This window comes from Prunus dulcis, chromosome 3 (genome assembly GCF_902201215.1).
Source record: "Prunus dulcis chromosome 3, ALMONDv2, whole genome shotgun sequence".
NCBI lineage: Eukaryota > Viridiplantae > Streptophyta > Magnoliopsida > Rosales > Rosaceae > Prunus > Prunus dulcis.
Window position 1 is genome coordinate 22,253,365 of NC_047652.1, and position 19,651 is coordinate 22,273,015.

General features: G+C 41.2%; 4 protein-coding genes across 5 annotated transcripts; 2 read left to right on the top strand and 2 right to left on the bottom strand.

Annotated features, from left to right (window-relative positions):
* Positions 1-3,514: 3,514 nt before the first annotated feature.
* On the bottom strand, positions 3,515-6,413 carry LOC117622613 (AP2-like ethylene-responsive transcription factor At1g16060). Of its 2 annotated transcripts, XM_034353355.1 has the most exons (9): positions 6,088-6,413; positions 5,380-5,612; positions 5,195-5,277; positions 5,054-5,062; positions 4,855-4,943; positions 4,688-4,761; positions 4,540-4,590; positions 4,359-4,435; positions 3,515-4,242 (listed from the first exon to the last, which is right to left on the bottom strand). In XM_034353355.1, the coding sequence occupies exons 2-9, from the start codon at positions 5,607-5,609 to the stop codon at positions 3,626-3,628; spliced, it is 1,230 nt and encodes a 409-aa protein (XP_034209246.1). In that variant the 5' UTR covers positions 5,610-5,612; positions 6,088-6,413; the 3' UTR covers positions 3,515-3,625. The 2 variants fall into 2 exon arrangements, with proteins under 2 accessions (XP_034209246.1, XP_034209245.1); XM_034353354.1 differs by having other exon boundaries at positions 5,380-6,413.
* A 189-nt stretch (positions 6,414-6,602) lies between these two features.
* On the top strand, positions 6,603-9,046 carry LOC117622692. Its single transcript, XM_034353454.1, has one exon. The coding sequence runs from the start codon at positions 6,854-6,856 to the stop codon at positions 8,879-8,881; it is 2,028 nt and encodes a 675-aa protein (XP_034209345.1). The 5' UTR covers positions 6,603-6,853; the 3' UTR covers positions 8,882-9,046.
* A 683-nt stretch (positions 9,047-9,729) lies between these two features.
* On the bottom strand, positions 9,730-12,125 carry LOC117622329 (AP2-like ethylene-responsive transcription factor At1g79700). Its single transcript, XM_034352977.1, has 8 exons — positions 11,741-12,125; positions 11,553-11,635; positions 11,411-11,419; positions 11,216-11,304; positions 11,036-11,109; positions 10,889-10,939; positions 10,707-10,783; positions 9,730-10,554 (listed from the first exon to the last, which is right to left on the bottom strand). The coding sequence occupies exons 1-8, from the start codon at positions 11,968-11,970 to the stop codon at positions 9,947-9,949; spliced, it is 1,221 nt and encodes a 406-aa protein (XP_034208868.1). The 5' UTR covers positions 11,971-12,125; the 3' UTR covers positions 9,730-9,946.
* Positions 12,126-13,981: 1,856 nt separating this feature from the next.
* LOC117622875 (FACT complex subunit SSRP1) lies at positions 13,982-19,574 on the top strand. The gene is made up of 16 exons (XM_034353671.1): positions 13,982-14,130; positions 14,920-15,105; positions 15,354-15,459; positions 15,947-16,083; positions 16,255-16,338; positions 16,437-16,531; positions 16,668-16,776; positions 16,996-17,082; positions 17,170-17,262; positions 17,384-17,581; positions 17,678-17,823; positions 17,905-18,052; positions 18,410-18,508; positions 18,617-18,802; positions 18,947-19,025; positions 19,119-19,574. The coding sequence occupies exons 1-16, from the start codon at positions 14,077-14,079 to the stop codon at positions 19,244-19,246; spliced, it is 1,935 nt and encodes a 644-aa protein (XP_034209562.1). The 5' UTR covers positions 13,982-14,076; the 3' UTR covers positions 19,247-19,574.
* The last annotated feature ends 77 nt before the right edge of the window (positions 19,575-19,651 follow it).

Genomic DNA, 19,651 nt, shown 5'->3' on the forward strand with positions numbered 1-19,651 from the left:
GGCTTAAGCGCGAGCCGATCCGCGCCTTCCTGTCTGGCTGGTCAGGATCCAAGGGTATTAACTCGACGTCCTCCTCGGGTTTCCATCCTTCTTCTGGAGAGACCTCTGGAGGGATCTCCTCGACTTGGTCCTGACGCTTTGATTGCTATAAGATAGTAAGATTCGGTTGCTCAACCTCCTCCAGATTTGCCTGGCTCACGGGGAGAAACTGCGCTTGTTTGCCTTTCTTTAGCCCTTGGGCGGAGCATTTCCTCGCCATTGCTTGATCGCTGCTGATTTGGCCGACACCGCCCCCAGGGATTGGGTACCGAATTTTCTGATGTGTGGCGGAGGTGATGGCATTGATCTTGCCAATCCATGGTCTGCCCAGGATGCCGTTGTAGGGTGAGACCTCATCAATGACCATGAATGTTTGCAAGCTGATTACAGGTGGGGAGTAGACGTCGAGGTCTATCGTGCCCACGGTAACCGTTGTTGCACCATTAAAGCCAGTCAGCGATCTGGCTAATTTGTTGATCTTTGTCTCCAAGCCCATCTGTTGGATGACCGTCAGTTGCAGGATATTGGCTGCGCTGCCCTCGTCTGCATGGATTCGGTCGACCATGGCCTGAGCGATTTGAATGCTGATGACAAGGGCGTCGTTATGTGGCATGTCGAGGCCGATCAGATCTTTCTTTTGGAAGCCGATCACAGGATCGTCCTCTGCTAGTGGAAGGTCGGTCGAGACTTGGGAGATCCCAGTGGCCTGTTTGATCTTCCTCTTCTTTTCCTTGCTGGTCAGCCCAGACTCCTCGGAGTCGGCTAGGATGGTGTTAATCCTTATGACCTTCTGAGGCAGCTCTTTGGCGGTGTCTCGATCTTCAATTCGTTGGATGGCCTGCTTCGCAATGAATTCTGTGCAGTGACCTTCTCTCACGAGTTCTTCAAGATGCGCTTTCCAAGCGAAGCAGTTGTTCGTAGTGTGTCCGTGCGTTCCATGGAAGGCACAGTATTTGCTAGTGTCCCTCTTGTCCGGATCTCCTTTCAATGGTGGTGGTCTTCTTACCCAAGGTTTGTTCTTCACTTGGGCTAAGATTTGATGTATGGGGATGGTGAACTTGGTATAGTTCTCTCCTGCCGTAGCCTCCTCTTGTGGGTGCGACCTGCGCTTGTCCTTGTTCCTGTTGTTAAATGTCGCCTCTTTGGCTTGCCCGTTTAGTCGGCTGATCTTCCTGCTTTGTAGACTTCTTTGCGGCGATTCGATCATCATCCCAGAGCGCGTAGCGTTCCGCAGTCGCGTAGACCTCTGCCAGAGTCTGGCTGGGAGTGATAGTCAGCTCGCGGTACAAGTCGTGCTCAGCTGGAAGACCTTTCTTGAAAGCGGAGGACGCGATTCGGTCGTCACATCCTACAATGTTCGCCTTTTCCGCCTTGAATCTCTTGATGTAATCTCGAAGGGATTCGTCAGACTTCTTGCGCAGGTTGTACAAGTGGTCAGGGTTCTTCTTGATCGTCCGGTAAGAGGTGTATTCTTTGGTGAAGACGTAAGCTAGCTCCTTGAAGCTGCTGATCGACCTGGATGGTAGGGTGTGGAACCAGTCTTGGGCTGCTCCTCGCAAGGTTATTGTAAACACTTTGCACATTAGCGCGTCGTCAGCCTGGTGGAGGATCATAACACTTTTGAAGTGTTTTAAGTGGCTCTCGGGATCAGAATCCCCTTTGAAGTGTAGGAAGGAGGGCGTCGAGAATCGCTTCGGGTGAACAGCCTGCTCGATATCGAGGGTGAAAGGCGTAGAGTTCACCTGGTCCATCTCCTTGCGTAGTGAATCCTCGAAGTTTCCTCCGGTCTTCAAGTCTCGGAGTCGGTCATTCACGAGCTTCTCAACGTCCTCTGCACACATTGCTAGTTTGTTGCGTTGGCGACCTCCATGGGATGGATTGACTTCCTCATTGTCCTCCGAGGGTCGACCTTCTCGCCTGCGCTGCCTAGTTGGAGTGTTGGTGGACTGCGCCTGCGAAAGATTCTCTGTAGCTTGTTGACGAGAATTGGTTCTTCGAGAGTGAGTAACGGAGCGTCTTTCCTCATGGTCCTCATTGTGAGGGTTATCCAACTGGCCTCCCTGGGGGCCTAGCCTTTCGAGAACGCTTCTCTGCGAGTAGACAGCTGAACGCCTTTCTTCGCGATCCTCGTTGCGATGGTTGTTTGGCTGACCTCCTTGGGGGCCTAGCCGTTGATGTACATTTCCCTGCGGGCCCAAGCGGGCACGGACGTCGAGTCGTTCACCGGCGCGTTCGTCCAGCCTTCTCTCCTCGCTCGGTTGTCCAAGGCCAAGGTTTTGAGCAAAACCTATTTGGTTGATGAGCTGCCTCATTAGATTGCTTTGGTCGTCCATTCTCTGAGCTAGCTGGTCAACTCTTAGATTAACGTCTGCTTGACTTCGTGGATCGGGAGGAGAGAAGTGCGTGGAGCCCAACTGCACACGGGCTAGGTTTTCATTGGAGGTGTATGCAGGAGCGTGCGTCGCGCGTGGAGGCAATGAAGGGAATGCTTGGAGTTGCTCCAAGACCGGCCCCGGGTCGGCGGTGGTAACGAGTCCACCTTGATGGGAAGTTCCACCATGTTCGGCGGCGGTGGCCGGTGCGGTGGTGAGAGGTGGCGGTGCCACCATGTCGATCGCGGGATCGTGGGTGGAGTGGCTTTGGGCCGTCGCGGATCTAGCCATCGCGGCGGTTTTGCCTCTCGTGTTCATGCTTCCAACCATGGTTGTTTGGAAGGCTTCGGTGGATTGGAAAATAGGAGGAACGGATTCCTTGAGCACGCGTTGAGTATAACTCGTGCTCTCAATGAAAGCACCAATTTGTGGGAGCAAATTTCCCCCAAAAGAATATTCGCCAAAGATTCCCCTTTCTTCTTCGCTGCCTCTTTCTCCCTGCAAAATAGAACAAATAAGAGGACCACACCCGGGGGGTGTTGGCCAAGGGCCCTCCGATGCCTAAGTCAGTTCAATCGATCCGTAGAGAAACGATAGCTAAAATAGGGTACGGGATGTGTTTATAATATAAATTGGGTGGCCGGAGCCTTATGTAAAAGAGAGAGAGGAAAGAGGTGGCTAGGGTTTGAGAGGAACTCTCTGTAGAGATTTTAGTAGTAATTCTGACGTACCTCATCCTTGTGCTTAACCAGGTATTTATAGTAGCTTTGGAGAGGTTGGTGGGGTTGGTGTAGTTGGTGCGGTTGGTGTATTTAGTGCGGTTGGTGTGGTTGGTGGGGTTGGTGTATTTAGGAGTTATCGATTAACCAAATCCCTAATTAAATTGGGGATCAAGTAACCCCCAATTTGATTAGGTAATTCCCAATTAGGTTAGGTAACTCCCAATTAGGTCAAATAATTCCCAAATTGATTGGCCTAATTAATTGACCTAGGGTTTTGATTTAATTAGGTTCCCAGTTGGTAAACCTTACAAACCCAAAATCATATCCTCGATGTTCTTAAGAATTTTACATGCAGCCAAGCCAATACTCGACGTTATTTAATTTACATGGATATGCAGTTTCATGCTATGTACTTCTGATGTGCCAGTTCTGCTATTTACAAGTGACACAAAATTTCTTCCACATGAACAAGTTCTGTTTCCCATGTTGCATCTAAGAAAAGAAAAATAGAGAGTCCGAGGAGGAGGCATTTGCTTTTGATGGCTGATTGAGCAAAATGGTGCTTGCAATGCTGCTCCATGAGTTGTCTCCATCAGAGTTGGACGAGCAAACAAAAGGGTTGTCGCGGATTCCATCATAGAAAATTCCACTGAACTCATCATCACTACCAACCTGTGTCTGGTTCTTCGTTTCTTCACCGTCAGTACTTTCATCCTCCGAGAAGTTTGCATTCTTCTGAACCAGTTCTCTGAAGACTGAAGACTGAAGGAGTAGGCCAAGTGCGGTGGGAGAAGATGACTTGCTACCAGTGTTAAGTGGGACGCTACTTCTGGTGACTTTTTGCTTTTGAGGAGAGCTCAAGTAACCAGAGGCAAAAAGGTTTGTGTGTGAGAATGAGGGCTCCTCTGTTGGGATGTAGCTGTTGGCCATGAATGCTGGTATATTCTGAGGCTCTGCAACTGTCTCTGGTTCTTGAGTGGCTATCGGATCGTCAGCTCTTGGCTTTAAACATCTTATGTAAGAACTCAAGTCGAAGTTTGTCACAGCATTGATCCCTCTGTACTCAATTGCTGCAATGTCATAGGCACGAGCAGCTTCCTCTTGGGTGCCTGCAATGAATGATACATTGATTGTTTTATGATTTTCAATTACAAATACTTCACAAATATTCAAACTAGTTTTTGGACATTACATAATGTTATAATCAGATGCAGAAATAACTTACTGTAAGTGCCAAGGTAGAGGTACTTGTTTCCAAAAACTCTTCCTATTCTTGCTTCCCATCTACCATTATGATGGTGCCTGCAATTATGAACCAAATAGTCTTTAGAAACTGTTTGTTCGTTTGTAGTTTTTTTAAAGAAGTTGATTTGATTTGATCACCACAATATTAATAAGAATATTACCTTGCTACTCCTCTGTACTTAGATACACCTCTTGAAAAGCCACTGCTCTTTCTGAAACAAACATACAAATCATTTCAGGACACCGGCCAAGGAAATTCCTCAGTTCAGAAGTCTTTCAACACAAAACAAAAAATGTTTGAAGTCCTACCTTCGTAACGAGGCCAAAAACTCTTCTTTTGTTACAGTCTGCATTATCTCAATTTCTTCCTCATAGTCTGATATCTGTAAACAGCATCAAGGTGTGAGATCATGAATTTTTACCCCTTTTACTACCAAGCTACATATTGTGTGTCTGATCAGTGATCAGGTTCATACCGCGAAGTTTGTGAAAGTTGACGTTCCCCAATACTTAAGTGCAGCTAAATCATATGCCCTTGCAGCAGATTCTTCTTCATCATAAGCTCCTGAGAACACAAAGATTAATAAAAGATTAATATGTTTCACTTACAGAATTAGCAAGTAAGTTTTAAGACTCAAACTGAACAAACTCAACCATGTAGCAAAATATACTCACCAAGATAAACTGCTCAGTCCCAAGAATCCATTCCGAATCACAATGCAATAGAACACAACACAGGGAACCAGATATCAGCATCCAGGAGTAAAAGCAATAGATAATTAAACAGAGTGAAAGAAATGCAACAATGATATTTACCTTGTTTCCCTTTCTTCTTCTGCGTTGCATTCCAAGAGAGCTTATCCCACAAGTGGGCTTCAAATCGACCAGTCCATCGATGCCTGTTGACAAACAGTTTACCTTAATATTTCTACACATGAAACAAGAAGAAATTTCTGCCTACAACAATCATAACACCACTGAAATTTGTTTCAGATTCAAACCTGCTGACACCGCGAAATCTTGAACTTCTCTTCGTTGTGGTAGCAGAAGTTTGATCAGCTGGTTTTTGTGGGAAATGCTGCTCACTCTGGCTGTTGTCACAACTAACCGCAACTGCAGCCGGGTCTCTTCTCCTTTTCTTGACACACCGTGATTCCTGAGCCTCACGATCCACTGTGGTCAAGCGGAGCCTCCTAGTGTTCTCTTCATTCTTCACCATCATCTTCTCCATTTCCTATAATAACTAAGCACTCAGGATTCTTTCCTCTGCTTTCTACAATTCTGTTGTTTGTTCCTATGGTTGCTTGAACTGGAAGGATGCTCAACTGTATTATATAACATGTGTGCTAGTTTTGGCCTTAAGCTGTTTTGTTTTGTGTTGCCACAACAATATTACATCAACAAAGGAGACGATGATTTCGGAGCATCTGAGACAAATTTCAAAGTCCGTACTCTGTTTGGTAATCCCAAAGATCCAAAAGTCATTGTGGTTTTGGATTTGCTCATATGTGAGGTGAGGCCTCAAATTTTAGTGCCAGTTACGATTCTTGAAGGGTTTTCCTAGTCAATTCAATGAGTAGATTTCCATAATTCACAAACACCAAAAGCAAATCCTATAGATTTAAATATACCTACGGATATGCCAATGCGTATTTGTTCATATTGAAATTCCAATGCTTATTTGTTCATAATGAAATGCCAATGCTTACCCCATTTCAGCCCCCAAGCAGTCCACTCAAAGTTTTGCTTCATATCACAGGAAGCTCAGAAACAACCCTGAAATGACGATTATACCCCACTAAATGACAAGGGCATTTTTGATAGTTCAAGTTTGGTTCACATTTTTTTACCCCAAGAACAAGCGATACTCTAAATTAGTATAATTTACGAAGAAGTACTTGACTAATATAGTATGTGCTTCTTTAAAAATCATTTTCTAAGCTATTTGAGAGTGTTTCTGGAAAGACTAAAAGCACTTTTGACAGCATTTGACAACAAAGTTTAGAAATACTTTATGGAGAAACACCTACTATGTACTTCTTCATGAAGCACTTAGATTTTTTTCAATGGAAATTCAATATTTTTATAAAGCACTTGGATTTTTTTTCAATGGAAATTCAATATTTTTATAATAAACGTGATTTTATTAGAAGCACTTATAAACAGAAATACTTCTTAGAGAAATAGTCCCAAACGAGACTTTGAGAAATAATTGACTTTTCAACATTATTCTAATAAACCTACTTCTAGAAAAACATTTATGAACAAAAGTGCTTCTTATAAAAGCAAAATTTCCAGTGTAAGTTGGGTTTGTAGTGAGCTGGAAAATAAGACGGGCATCAAACACTGTCTCATTTTTTCATTTCCAAAAAAAAAAAAAGAGAAAAAGAAAAAAAAGAAAAAAATTGGCTTCTTCAGACCCCCAAACCGCAGAGCTCATCTCAGTCCCAAGTCACAGAGACCTCGACGACCACCATGGCGGTCATTACCACCGCCTTCTTCCTTCTTCTGATCCTAACTACCGCCATAACCACCACCAGCTCCGCCCCAATCCTTGGCCTCGACACCTTCCTGACCCACCAGTCCCGCCTTGACCGTCAAGCCACCAACGACTCCTTCCTCTCTCTCTCCTCCACCCTCAGAAACTCCCTTTCCCATTCTACCCCTCTCTCCCACACCCCTCACTCCCTCATCTCCTCTCTCCTCTCTCTCTCCCTCCCTCTCTCTCTCCACGTCCGCCTCGTCGGCTCTTCCTTCCCCTCCTCCTCCGCCTTCCTCCTCTCCTCCTTCCTCTCGGCCTCCCAATCCTCCAACCACTTCCACGTCATCGCCCCCTACGAAACCCACTCTCACCGCCTCGCCGTCCAGCACTCTCTTCACCTCGACGTCTCTCACTCTCCCTCTTTAGCTTCCCAACTCTCCAAAACCCTAAACTCTGAGCTCGAGAAAACCCCTTCCAGCCTCCGATCCCCGCTTCTCTCCATCCCCTACGACCCGATTGACCAGATCATCAAGCAGGACTTCGAGAAAGAGAAGCCCGTTTCTGGGGTTTACTTGTATTTTCTGAATTTGGGTCCCCAGTCCAAGCCTTATGCTTATAACTATGGATCTGGGGACTCTTCCGCTGCTTTCACCAAGTGTTTGGGGAGCATCTGGACTGGCAAAGACAGGTATATCTGGATTGACTTGGGTGCTGGCCCGGTCGATTATGGCCCGGCTCTTTCCGGTGATGGGGTTTTGCCCAGAGGTGAGTTTCATCCTCTCGCGGCATTGCACGGTCGTCCCAAGGCTCAAAAGGCGTTGCTTGCTGACTTGGCTTCCTTGGTTTGGAGTGCTTACCAGGTTCTTCTTGTGCCCTCTTTGAGAATTCCTGTTCAGTTTGAGAATTCATTGATTGTTCAGTTTATTCATGTTTATGGATCTGAGGGCAGTAAGGATTCTAGTGGTTTGGATTGGAAATCGATTGAGAGATCGTTTATGGATGAGGCCCATGATAATGGGTTGTTGTTGGGGGATCAGTCTTTGAGGTTCAAGACTTATAGAGTGAGTTACTCGGAGTGTCCAATTTGTTCATTTGCAATTTCTCGGTCTATCAATTCGTATACGTCGAGATTCTTGTTTGATAACTATACTTTGATTGCAAGTGAGTATTTGGACTCGAAGCGATTGCATCAGATATTGTCTGATTCAGCTGAGGAGTTTAGGAGGGTGGCAGGGTTTCCTGAGGAGGATTTCGGTAGGGTTCTTCCCGTTTATGTGTTTGATTTGGACTATAGCATGCTGTTGTTGCTCGATAGGTATCACCAATCTGTTGCTTTTAAAGACATGGTCATTGCAGTCAGGACGAAGAACACACAGACTGTCAGTGATTATAGCTGTAACGGGCGTCATGTGTTTACACAGACAAGGGAGCTTGAGCGACCACTTGTTGGTTCGATTTTACAGAGCATGTGGGGAGTGTCACCAACCCATATGCTGTGGAGCCCTAGGCACAATACTACATTGGTGGATTACACATGGAGTGTTGGGCAGACTCCGTTTGGGCCGTTCTCTGAGGTTTCATCATTGTCATTTGTGCAGAAGGATGCTGCTCGTAGAAATGTTCTTTTGACATCACTCAATTACAGCATAACAAGTGCTGTGGATGTTCTTGAATCCATAGCTGCACATGGTGGGGAAAGAAAGCTCCTTAAAAGTAGTCGACATGTTGAGTTCGTACAAAGGTGGAACTTGTTCAAGTACAAGCTGGACAAAGCAGTCTCTGCATTGTCACATTTGGATTTTGAGATGGCTTTGTATTACTTGAGGTCCTCAGATCACGACCTATATGCCATCCACTCTCTTGTCTATCATGCCTCCCAAGAAGTGGAGGCGTCCCTTATATGTTTCAAGGATCCACCAGTTCCGTGGACTGGGATCTGGTTGATTGCATTGGCTTTCCTTTTTGTCTTTTATCTTTCTAAACAACAAAAACTCTTCAGAAATAAAAGTAAGCAATTTTGAAGTTCTTGAGAGGAAATGAAGTTTGTATCTTTTGAATGCAATACATGTATTTCGGTAAGGGACATGATTCAGAGGTCAGGAACTAGTATTCAGTTTACTCATAACTTTACTGCATTTTAAGTTTGTACTTTGCCCATTATTTATCAAGTTCATAGTATTTGCCAATTGCAACCTGTAATTTCATCACTTACAGAATTGTCACTTATTATATGATGTTCCTAGGATTTCTAGGGTATGCTTCTTTTATGAGGTGGTTATTTTGTAATTGTTCTTTTAGGCTGACTTCCATGGGAACCACTGAAGATGTTTTATTTCAAGGTTTAACTTGCAGCTGCTATTGTCTTACAAACTAGTATGAACACTGGGTTCCCCGGATCAAAGGGTAAATAATATGTAGATTTCTATCCAACTGAGGATAGTGTCTTGTGGAAGTCGTGTTTTGCTTTCTTTTTCATTTATCTATTTTTTCCAGTGAACTTCCTTTTTAATTTATTGATACCCTCAAATGACATGTCTCGAGAAATACTTACCTGTATCAGAGTGTATATGGAAGTCCCTCGCGATGCTCCCAACCAAGATGGGATCTGCTGGTTTTTGGTTTTCAGCTTAGCCAACAATATATCACAGGGTTAAAAAAATTGAATGTGAGTGTTTGAAGTAGAATATAACCACATGAAATGAAAGGAATAGAAATGAACTAGAAAACAGAGTTCAAATGGCTAAAATACAATTGTGCTACATATTGGGCACGACCCACTCTATTACTCGTCAATTGTGCATCTTTGTAAAGGAGGCAAACTGCAGCATTTAAGTTGAATGAATCTAGGACGACGAACTTAAACCGAAAGTACATGATAATGTATTCCGAAATCATTCATACGCAACCGTGGAAATATTTACACTTTTTCTTTTTCTTGTTAATAATCACTCAGCCTATATTAATTTACATCGATATGCAGCATCAATCTCATCACGCCATGTACTTTTTTTATGCGCCAATTCTGTTATTTACAAAGTGAAACAAAATTTCTTCCACATGACTAAGTTCTGTTTCCCATGATGCATCTATGAAAAGAAAAATAGAGAGTCTGAGGCGTTTGCTTTTGTTGGTTGATTGAGCAAAATGGTGCTTGTAATGCTGCTCCATGGGTTGTTATCTCCATCAGAATTGGAAGAGCAAGCAAACCGGTTGTTGCCAATTCCATCATAGAAAATTCCACCGAACTCATCATCACTACCAACCTGTGGCTGGTTCTTTGTTTCTTCTCCGTCAGTACTCTCATCCTCTGAGAAGTTTGAGTTCTTCTGAACCAACTCTCTGAATATTGATGATTGAAGGAGGAGGCCAAGTGCAGTGGGAGAAGATGACTTGCTACCGGTGTTAAGAGGGATGTTGCTACCGATGACTTCTTGTTTTCGGGCGGAGTTCAAGTAATCAGAGGCAAAAAGATTTGTGTGTGAGAAAGACTCCTGTGTTGGGATGTAGCTGTTGGCCATGAATGGCATATTCGGAGGTTCCGCGACTGTCTCTGGTTCTTGAGTGGCTATTGGATCGTCTGCTGTTGGCTTTAGCCATCTTATGTAAGAACTCAAGTCAAAGTTAGTCACAGCATTGATCCCTCTGTACTCAATTGCTGCAATGTCATAGGCACGAGCTGCTTCCTCTTGGGTGCCTGAAATGAGATTAAAAAGACACATTGCTCAGTAAGTACAAATTCTCTTCATTATAGTTTTCAATTTTCTCTTTTATGACAGTTTATATTGCAGCTAGTTTTTGGATAATGTTATAATCAATTATGGAGATAGGAGATCAGAGATAACTTACTGTAAGTGCCAAGGTAGAGGTACTTGTTTCCAAAAACTCTTCCTATTCTTGCTTCCCATCTGCCATTATGATGGTGCCTGCAATATATGAACCAAATAATCTTTAGACGCTGTTTTTCCATTTGCAGTTTTTTCAAAGGAATTGATTTGATTTGATCACCAAAATATTAATCAGAATATTACCTTGCCACTCCTCTGTACTTAGATACACCTCTTGAAAAGCCACTGCTCCTTCTGAAACAAAGAAATAAATAATTCTTTCAGGAAATTGGTCAAGGAAATTCATCAGTGCAGAAGTCTTTCCACAAAAAGAGAAGTTCGAAGTCCTACCTTCTTAACGAGGCCAAATACTCTTCTTTTGACACAGTTTGCATTATCTCAATTTCTTTCTCATAGTCCGATATCTGTAAACAACATCAAGGTGTGAGATCATAAATTTTTCGTTTTTTCTTTCTCTAATGCTGAACTCCATATTTACATGTTGTAGCTGATCAGTGATCATATTTATACCGGAAAGTTGGTGAAAGTCGACGTTCCCCAATACTTAAGTGCAGCTAAATCATATGCTCTTGCAGCAGATTCTTCTTCATCATAAGCTCCTGAGAAACAAAGAATAAAAAGATTAATATGCTTCACTCACAGAATTAGCAGTAAGTTCTAAGGCTCAAACTGAACAAACTCAACAATGTAGCAGCATTTACTCACCAAGATAAACTGTTCAGCCCCAATAATCCATTCCAAAGCACAACACAATAGAACACAACACAAGGAACCATATATCAGTATCCAGGAGGAAAAGCAATAGATGATTAAACAGAGTGAAAGAAATGCAAAAATCAATATTTACCTTGTTTCCCTTTCTTCTTCTGTGTTACATTCCAAGAGAGCTTATCCCACAAGTGGGCTTCAAATCGACCGGTCCATCTATGCCTGTTAACAAACAATTTATGTTAATATTTCTACACATGAAAGAAGAAGAAAGTTCTGCCTATTAAACAATCAGAAAACCATTGAATTTTGTGTATATGTTCAAACCTGCTGACACCGCGAAATCTTGAACTTCTCTTCATTGTGGTAGCTGAGGTTGGATCAGCTGGCTTTTGTGGCAACTGCTGCTCACTCTGGTTGTTGTCACAACTAACTGCAACTGCAGGTGGATCTCTTCTCCTTCTCTTGACAGACCGGGTTGCCTGAGTCTCACGATCTGTTGTGCTTAGGCGACGCCTCCCAGGGTTCTCTTCATTCTTCACCATCATCAACTCCATCTCTTATAACAAGTCCTCGGATTCTTGTTTTCCTCTTCTTTCTTTTATTCTGTGGTTGTTGTTCCTGTGGTTGCTTGAACTGGAAGGAAGGATGGTTTTGGGCATATATATAACTTGTGTGCTTGTTTTGGATTTATGCTGTTTTGTTTTCTGTTGCCACAACTGTATTATATTAGAAAACAAGGCGAACGATGATATCAGAGCATTCGAAACAAATTTCAATTTCAATGTCCGTACTCTGTTTGGTAACCCCAAAGATCCAAAAGTCTTATGGTTCCATGTGGTTTTGGACTTGCTCATATGGCCGGTTTGGTGCTGCTGCTGCATGCCAGTGAATAACATGTGCAATGGCTTTTATGCCAGTTTTAATTCTTGTAGTAATTTACAAACACCAAAAGCAAATCCCATAGTTCATATTTAATTTCCAATTTGAATCTCCCTATTTCTTCTGTATTATTATTAGTTCAAAGATTAAAGATTTATATGAAGTAAAACATCATAAATGGAACTCTTCTTCTACAAGTTAAGATCGAAAGGTGAAAAACTTTCATCCATGCAGAACATATTTCCTGCAGCTGGCATGAAGGTGACCAAAGCCCAACAAACACAAAAGACAAGAAATGAATGCCGTGTTCTGACTCTGGTCCTTGATACCGACCAGCTGCTAGTTTCCTGCAAATTAACAAACCATGTTTATCTTTTATGTGCAAGAACACTCGAGAATGCCCTTGCATTTGTTTGTCTGCATGAATAAAAAAGTGGAAGATGAAATAATGGTTTTTTTTTTTTTAACAGTTGGGGCTGGTGGTGCTTTCAAATCCCATAGGGGTCATCGGAGAGTTTGGACTGTTTATGCCGAGTATTTAAATATATTCAGATTCTGATGCTTGTGGGTTGTGTGCGCTTTTTCTGAAGCTGATATGGATTTTGTTCCCCATACGTATAGACGACGGTGTTTTCTAGAAAGCAGATGCTTTGATAATATTCTTGAATAAACAAAATTATTTTTCTTAGAATATTACAGCTGATAGGGATATATGGCGCAAATGGACGGTCATGTACTTGTTAAATTGCACTAGTTTTAAAAGCAGAACCAAAACCAATACTTCGCTGTCGAAACTTCCTCTCCTCTTCCCAACTCAAAAACCAGTCCAGATTTGAGCTTTCGGAACCCTTCGAAAGCTTTCATCTCCAATGTGAGATACTCTCATCTTGTTATTACAAACAGCGGTGAAATGGATGATGCCATTTCGATCATGAGTTTGCTTCTAATGGAATGTTGTTGTGATTTCGGAGTCTGGAGACATTACAGTTCAGATATAGTTTTTGCTCATTGCTGCCACATGAACTATATAGCTTGGCTAGAACTTCAAAAATAACCCTTTTTTATTATTTATATTTTGTAATGGCCTTTCTTATTGAGAGGGGCGATAGTATACTAAACTCATACACATTATATAAATGCTAGAATCTGAACTCATGATTTTTTATGGAGGAGCAATTGCTCCAAACCACCACAATAGTATCCGGTGGCTCATTTGCTGAAAAAAAAAAAAAAAAAAACTTAAGTTAATAAACATAAAGTTGCACATAAATTCTATCATTTTTCTTGAAACATTAATCTTATTCTATTGTGGTCAAAACCTTGATCCTCAACCGTTTGCATCTGTTATTATAAAATTTTGATCCCATTTTAACAACATTTCTCTCTTAATCTTCAATAAGAATCACATGCTTACGTGTTTATGTTTTTGTCCTTTGGTCCAAAGTGGTATTAACCCGAACCCGAATAGATTTGGACTCTAACTGACATCAGATCCATACAAACGAAACGGGCTTGTGAGCTGTAATCGGGATCAACCGGTCCAACCCAATTATTAATTTGAATTGGGCTTCCCTGGTTTTCAAAACGACATCGTAACGCCCATATCGCTTCTCAATTGGCGCGCATTGGGCGTGGTGCGCATTGCGCACCGCCAGTTCAACTATATAACACCTTCAGCCTCTCGTTCTCAAATGCACATACTCTCTTCTTCTTTCACTGGTTTTCGACTTTCATGCTCTCAGCTATCTTCACAGTTGGATTTGATCCCTAGGTTGTGAACCATGACGGACGGCCACCTCTTCAACAATATCTCTCTTGGAGGCCGTGGAGGCACTGTGAGTCTCTCTCCTTCTACTCAGTCTGATGACTCTTTTTGGGGATTCGTTTTTCGATTTATATTTATTTTGAGTTTTCTCAATGCTATTTGAAACCTGGGTTCTCCATGTATATCTTTTTTTAATGTCTGTGGTTTCGGTCTCTTTAGTTCGGTCAAAATTTGGTGTAGAAATGCGAATTTGGGGTTCTGATAGCTGTGTATTCTTTCGGTTGGTCGCCTTGAAACCCTAATTTGTTCTTTCCTGGAGTTGTCTGATTTTTTTGTAGTTTGCTTGCAGAGAAAATTGTGATTTTTCAATTTTGATTAGAGCGAAAATGATAGGGTTGGGGATAGGGAAATGGGGTTATTTTCTTCGGTGTAAAACCCTAGTTCCATCGTGTTCGATAGAAGTTTCTTACTTTATATTAAGAGTTTCCCATGTTGAAGTTTTGAATTCGTTGCAGACAGTGAAACCTGGAACGTAATGACATAGGCTACTCTCTCTTTGTCCATCTTAAAAATCTCTAATTCGTTTAAGAAGATGTTTTTCAGTATCTTCAGTTTTTTTGATAAATTTTCACTTTTTCTTTTTGTTCATATTTCTTGATGTCTTTTTAATTGCTGGAGGAAAGGAGTGACAGGATGAATGTGTCAATTCTGTGGCTTAAAAAACCCTAAGTCGTTGCATTTCATGGAAGTACACATTGCTAATAGTCGCAAAAGGTTTTACAAATTTGTAAAGCTATAAGCCCACGTTATCATTTCATTGCAAAGTTTTGATATATGCATTATCATATGTGGAATGCAGAATCCGGGGCAGCTAAAAATATATTCTGGAGGGATTTCATGGAAAAAGCAGGGAGGTGGTAAAGTAGTTGAGGTTGATAAAGCTGACATTGTTGGGGCGACATGGATGAAGGTCCCAAGGACTAACCAACTTGGTGTTCGGATTAAAGATGGGTTATACTACAAGTTCATTGGATTTCGTGACCAGGTTGGTGAGCATTTGCGGAGAATGTCCCACTTCTGTTTTTGTTTGAAAACTTTTGTTATAATTTAACAAATGAAAGTGCATATGAACTTCTTGTTCGGGTCAAACCAAGCTTCCTCCATACATCTAATGCATGCTAATGGCAATTTTCAATTATGATAGGATAAAACTAGCTTTTTGTCAATAATGTTGTGCAGGGATGTGAACAAATTGCTAATTTTTGGCTTGTTTCCTCTATGCTTGCGTTGTAGGATGTCACTAGTTTGACCAACTATTTCCAAAATACATGCGGATTAACACCAGAGGAGAAGCAGCTTTCTGTAAGCGGACGTAATTGGGGAGAAGTCGATTTAAGTGGTCAGTGATATTTTCATCCATTCAAGTTGACTACCTCAACTAATTTCTTATCACTTATTTTATCTTTCTCACATTCATTGGTTATGATTCACTTGTTTCTTGTAAATTGGTTTTTCCATGGGGGGTTATTTTTTTGGTGTGGATTGTTTCTTATAGGATGGAAGTTGGGAAAATGCTTCCACCTTGCTACATTCTTAAGCAAAATGTTCTGCTGAGTCTGCTTGAAGTTGGTTCTTTTGTTTTCTTCTTTTTTCAATTCATCATTTATGCCCTTTAGGAGTCTTACAGAGCCTGGACATTTCCTTTTTGTACCTGATCCTAATGAATGGTCTTCCACAGTTCTGTTGAAATTCTTTACTTTTCATCCATGTATGATTTCTTCTGTGATGATGTGACAATCTTGGTTGTATATTTGGTTCCTTAAAGGCAGTACACTGTCTATGTGTCAGTTTGAGTGATTTTCAGTTCTTCTTTTGCTATTTTGCAGGGAACATGCTGACTTTCTTGGTTGACACTAAGCAAGCATTTGAGGTATCTTTGGCTGATGTTTCACAAACTCAGCTTCAGGGAAAAAATGATGTCATCTTAGAGTTCCATGTGGATGACACCACAGGAGCTAATGAGGTTTGTTGCTTATATTTGTGGGTTTTTTATATTTATAAAGATAGTAGGTTTTTATACAGTGATTCTATAGATACCCAGAATTAAATATAAGACCTGTTTAGCAAAAGATTTAGGTTTTTTGTTACAATCTAATAATTTCATTTTTGTTTACACTTATATTATTGATCACAGAAAGATTCATTGATGGAAATAAGTTTTCACATACCGAACTCCAACACTCAGTTTGTTGGTGATGAGAATCGCCCCCCTGCTCAAGTGAGTTTGTTCATGTCATGTGATACGACTTTTTTAGGTCTTTTAGTATTGATCTTGCGATTGATTTACTGAATCACTTCTGATTCAATGTTCTGTAGGTTTTTCGTGACAAAATCATGTCTATGGCAGACGTTGGTGCTGGAGGTGAAGATGCTGTTGTCACATTTGAGAGTATTGCAATCCTCACACCTAGGTAGATGTTAATGAGAATACCAGGGATACTGCACCTACTTCCTTCCGCACTAGACTAGCTAGCCATTTGTATTAGATTATGCTTCTATGTCATATGCTGCTAGTGCCAGGCTAACGGAAGTATTTGCTTAATGCAGGGGTCGCTACAGTGTGGAACTTCATCTTTCATTCTTGCGGCTACAAGGACAGGCTAATGATTTTAAAATTCAGTACAGCAGTGTTGTTCGACTGTTTCTTCTTCCTAAGGTTTTATCTTGGGCACTAATATTACTTGTTCACTTGTTCTGTTTTCAAAGGTTCTGTTGTACATGTTTATATAAGCACCTATGACGTTGTTCAATGTACATTAGTTGAGTTCTCTCTTCAAGGGCTGAAAAGATTAACAGCGTCATATTTACTCCATTCTTGTAGTCAGTTAATGTGTCCTTTGAATATTTTATAACGGATTCTTCTTTGCTTGTGCAGTCTAACCAGCCACATACCTTTGTTGTTGTTACTCTTGATCCACCTATCCGGAAGGGGCAAACATTGTACCCTCATATTGTTTTGCAGGTATTGTGTGCTTCATTGCCTTTATGATCATCAGTTTAAGTTTTTCCATAATTGCTTCCTTTCATTGACTTCTTCTATCTTGTATAGTTTGAAACTGACTTTGTGGTTCAAAGCGAGCTGTCGATGAGCGAAGAACTTATGAACACCAAGTACAAGGACAAGTTAGAACTATCTTACAAGGTAAGATAGTTCCTTCTCATCTTCTGAAGCTTGTAATGTAACTAACAGTTGTTTCATTTGTTTAACGACAGTGTGCCAGTTAACATGGGCTACTATTGTTTTATTTTATTTGAATAAACAGGGACTAATTCATGAAGTGTTCACCACAATATTGCGTGGCTTGTCTGGTGCCAAAGTTACGAAACCGGGAAAATTCCGTAGTTGTCAAGATGGTTATGCCGTGAAATCTTCATTGAAAGCTGAAGATGGAGTTCTATATCCTCTTGAAAAGAGCTTCTTTTTCCTACCTAAACCTCCCACCCTTATTCTTCATGATCAGGTAGAATTTGCATCCGTCGAGACTATATTGCTGGTCTAACCAAAACCTGATTGGAGTTACTTGGAATCTCACTTTTTTTCTTCATTCTAATACTAGATTGACTATGTGGAGTTTGAGAGGCATGGCGCTGGAGGCTCAAATATGCACTATTTTGATCTTCTGATCAGACTCAAAAGTGAGCAAGAACACCTGTTTCGAAACATTCAGAGGAATGAATATCATAATCTTTTTGACTTCATCAGGTTAGTATGAATACCAAGTAGTTTCCACTGTAGGTCATTGGTTGTTGGAATTCAAAATTTGACATTTTCGCACACATGCAGTTCAAAGGGTCTCAAGATCATGAACTTAGGAGAAAGCCAAACAGCAGATGGTGTGGCTCCTCTTCTTGAAGAGGCAGATGATGATGCTGTTGACCCACACCTTGTCCGTGTGAAGAATGAAGCTGGTGGTGATGAGAGTGATGAAGAGGTGTTACTTCTATCTTATTTTCTTTATGTTGGTGTTTTTCTTCTTTTGTCTGATTCTCTTTTGAGAGTGATGATGCTGCTGACCCTATTGCTATGTATAAAAATGCTTTCTTCTATAGTTTGTCCAATCACTTGATTTAGAATTTGCCTTTCATAAGAAAGTTGTGCAAAATTTGTATTTTTATGATCATTTTCCTCTAGTAGTCTGTGTGTGTAGTTAGCCCTGGTTGTTTCGTACATCCGTGTGTGCATTACACAAGTGCACCTTTGTGTTCACATGCTACTCTGGTTTCGTCACCACCATTTTGGAGTGTCTTGTCTCCAGTCCAAGTGTGTTAAACATGGTGAACTTTGGCAGGATGAAGATTTTGTTATTGACAAGGATGATGGAGGTTCTCCTACTGATGATTCTGGGGAGGATGATTCAGATGCTAGTGAAAGTGGAGCTGAGAAAGAGGCAAGTCATTTTGTTAATTATATTTGCTTAGATCTTTAAAGAAGGCTATAATGTAATCTTATATATAGCATTATTAGTATCCCATTTAACATGAATGGCCAATTTCAGAAGCCTGCAAAAAAGGAGCCTAGAAAGGAACCTTCAACTTCCAAGGTATCATCTTCCAAGAAACAAAAATCCAAAGATGGAGGTGAAGATGGTGCAAAGAAGAAGAAGCAGAAAAAGAAAAAGGATCCAAATGCACCAAAAAGAGCAATGTCTGGTTTCATGTTCTTCTCACAAATGGAGAGAGAGGTGGGTTTGTTATCTATATCTTATGGTACTAAGTTTGGTTCGGGTATGGGAAGATGTGTTTGCTGATAGGTTCAGGTTGATGAAACGGATTAATTTTGTCACTGTTGTGTGATAGTCTGTTGACTATGTTTTTGTTGACCACAGAATGTAAAGAAAAGTAACCCCGGAATTGCATTTACCGACGTGGGGAGAGTACTTGGAGATAAGTGGAAAAAGATGTCAGGTATGCATGATTCGAAAATTACATATTGTGCTTCCACAGCATTTTTGATAAAATCTGCCATTTACAACTTGTGCCATATTTTCCATCTTGCAGCGGAGGAGAAAGAACCCTATGAAGCAAAGGCTCGTCAAGATAAATTACGCTACAAGGATGAAATTAGTGGCTACAAGAACCCCCAACCCATGAATATAGATTCAGGGAATGAATCTGACAGCGGGTAGATTAAGGTAGAAAATGGAAGTAGAGCCCAGTTTTTGGTTCAAATGTACTTCATTTGGCTCATTTGTATTGTGGGATCTATAATTATGGAGCATGTTTGTATCATGTTTGGTTAACGTTATACATGATGAGCTAATTAGGGCATAAACTTAAAATCCCCTTTGTTTTGGGTGCCAAGAAAACTAGTTTCAGTTTCAGATGCTTTGAGCATGGCCCTGTTCAACATGCATTGCCACATGTACAGAAGCTTGAATCTCTCTGTAATTTTGAGTTTGTTTTCACTCTCATTCGTACTCTTCAGTTCCCACCAAATTTAACATAATTTATTAATATCTGCTCTCTCCTCCAAAATGTAAAATGTTATACATAGGAAATCAGAGGCCCCTTTTTACTAAGATATTCTTTCA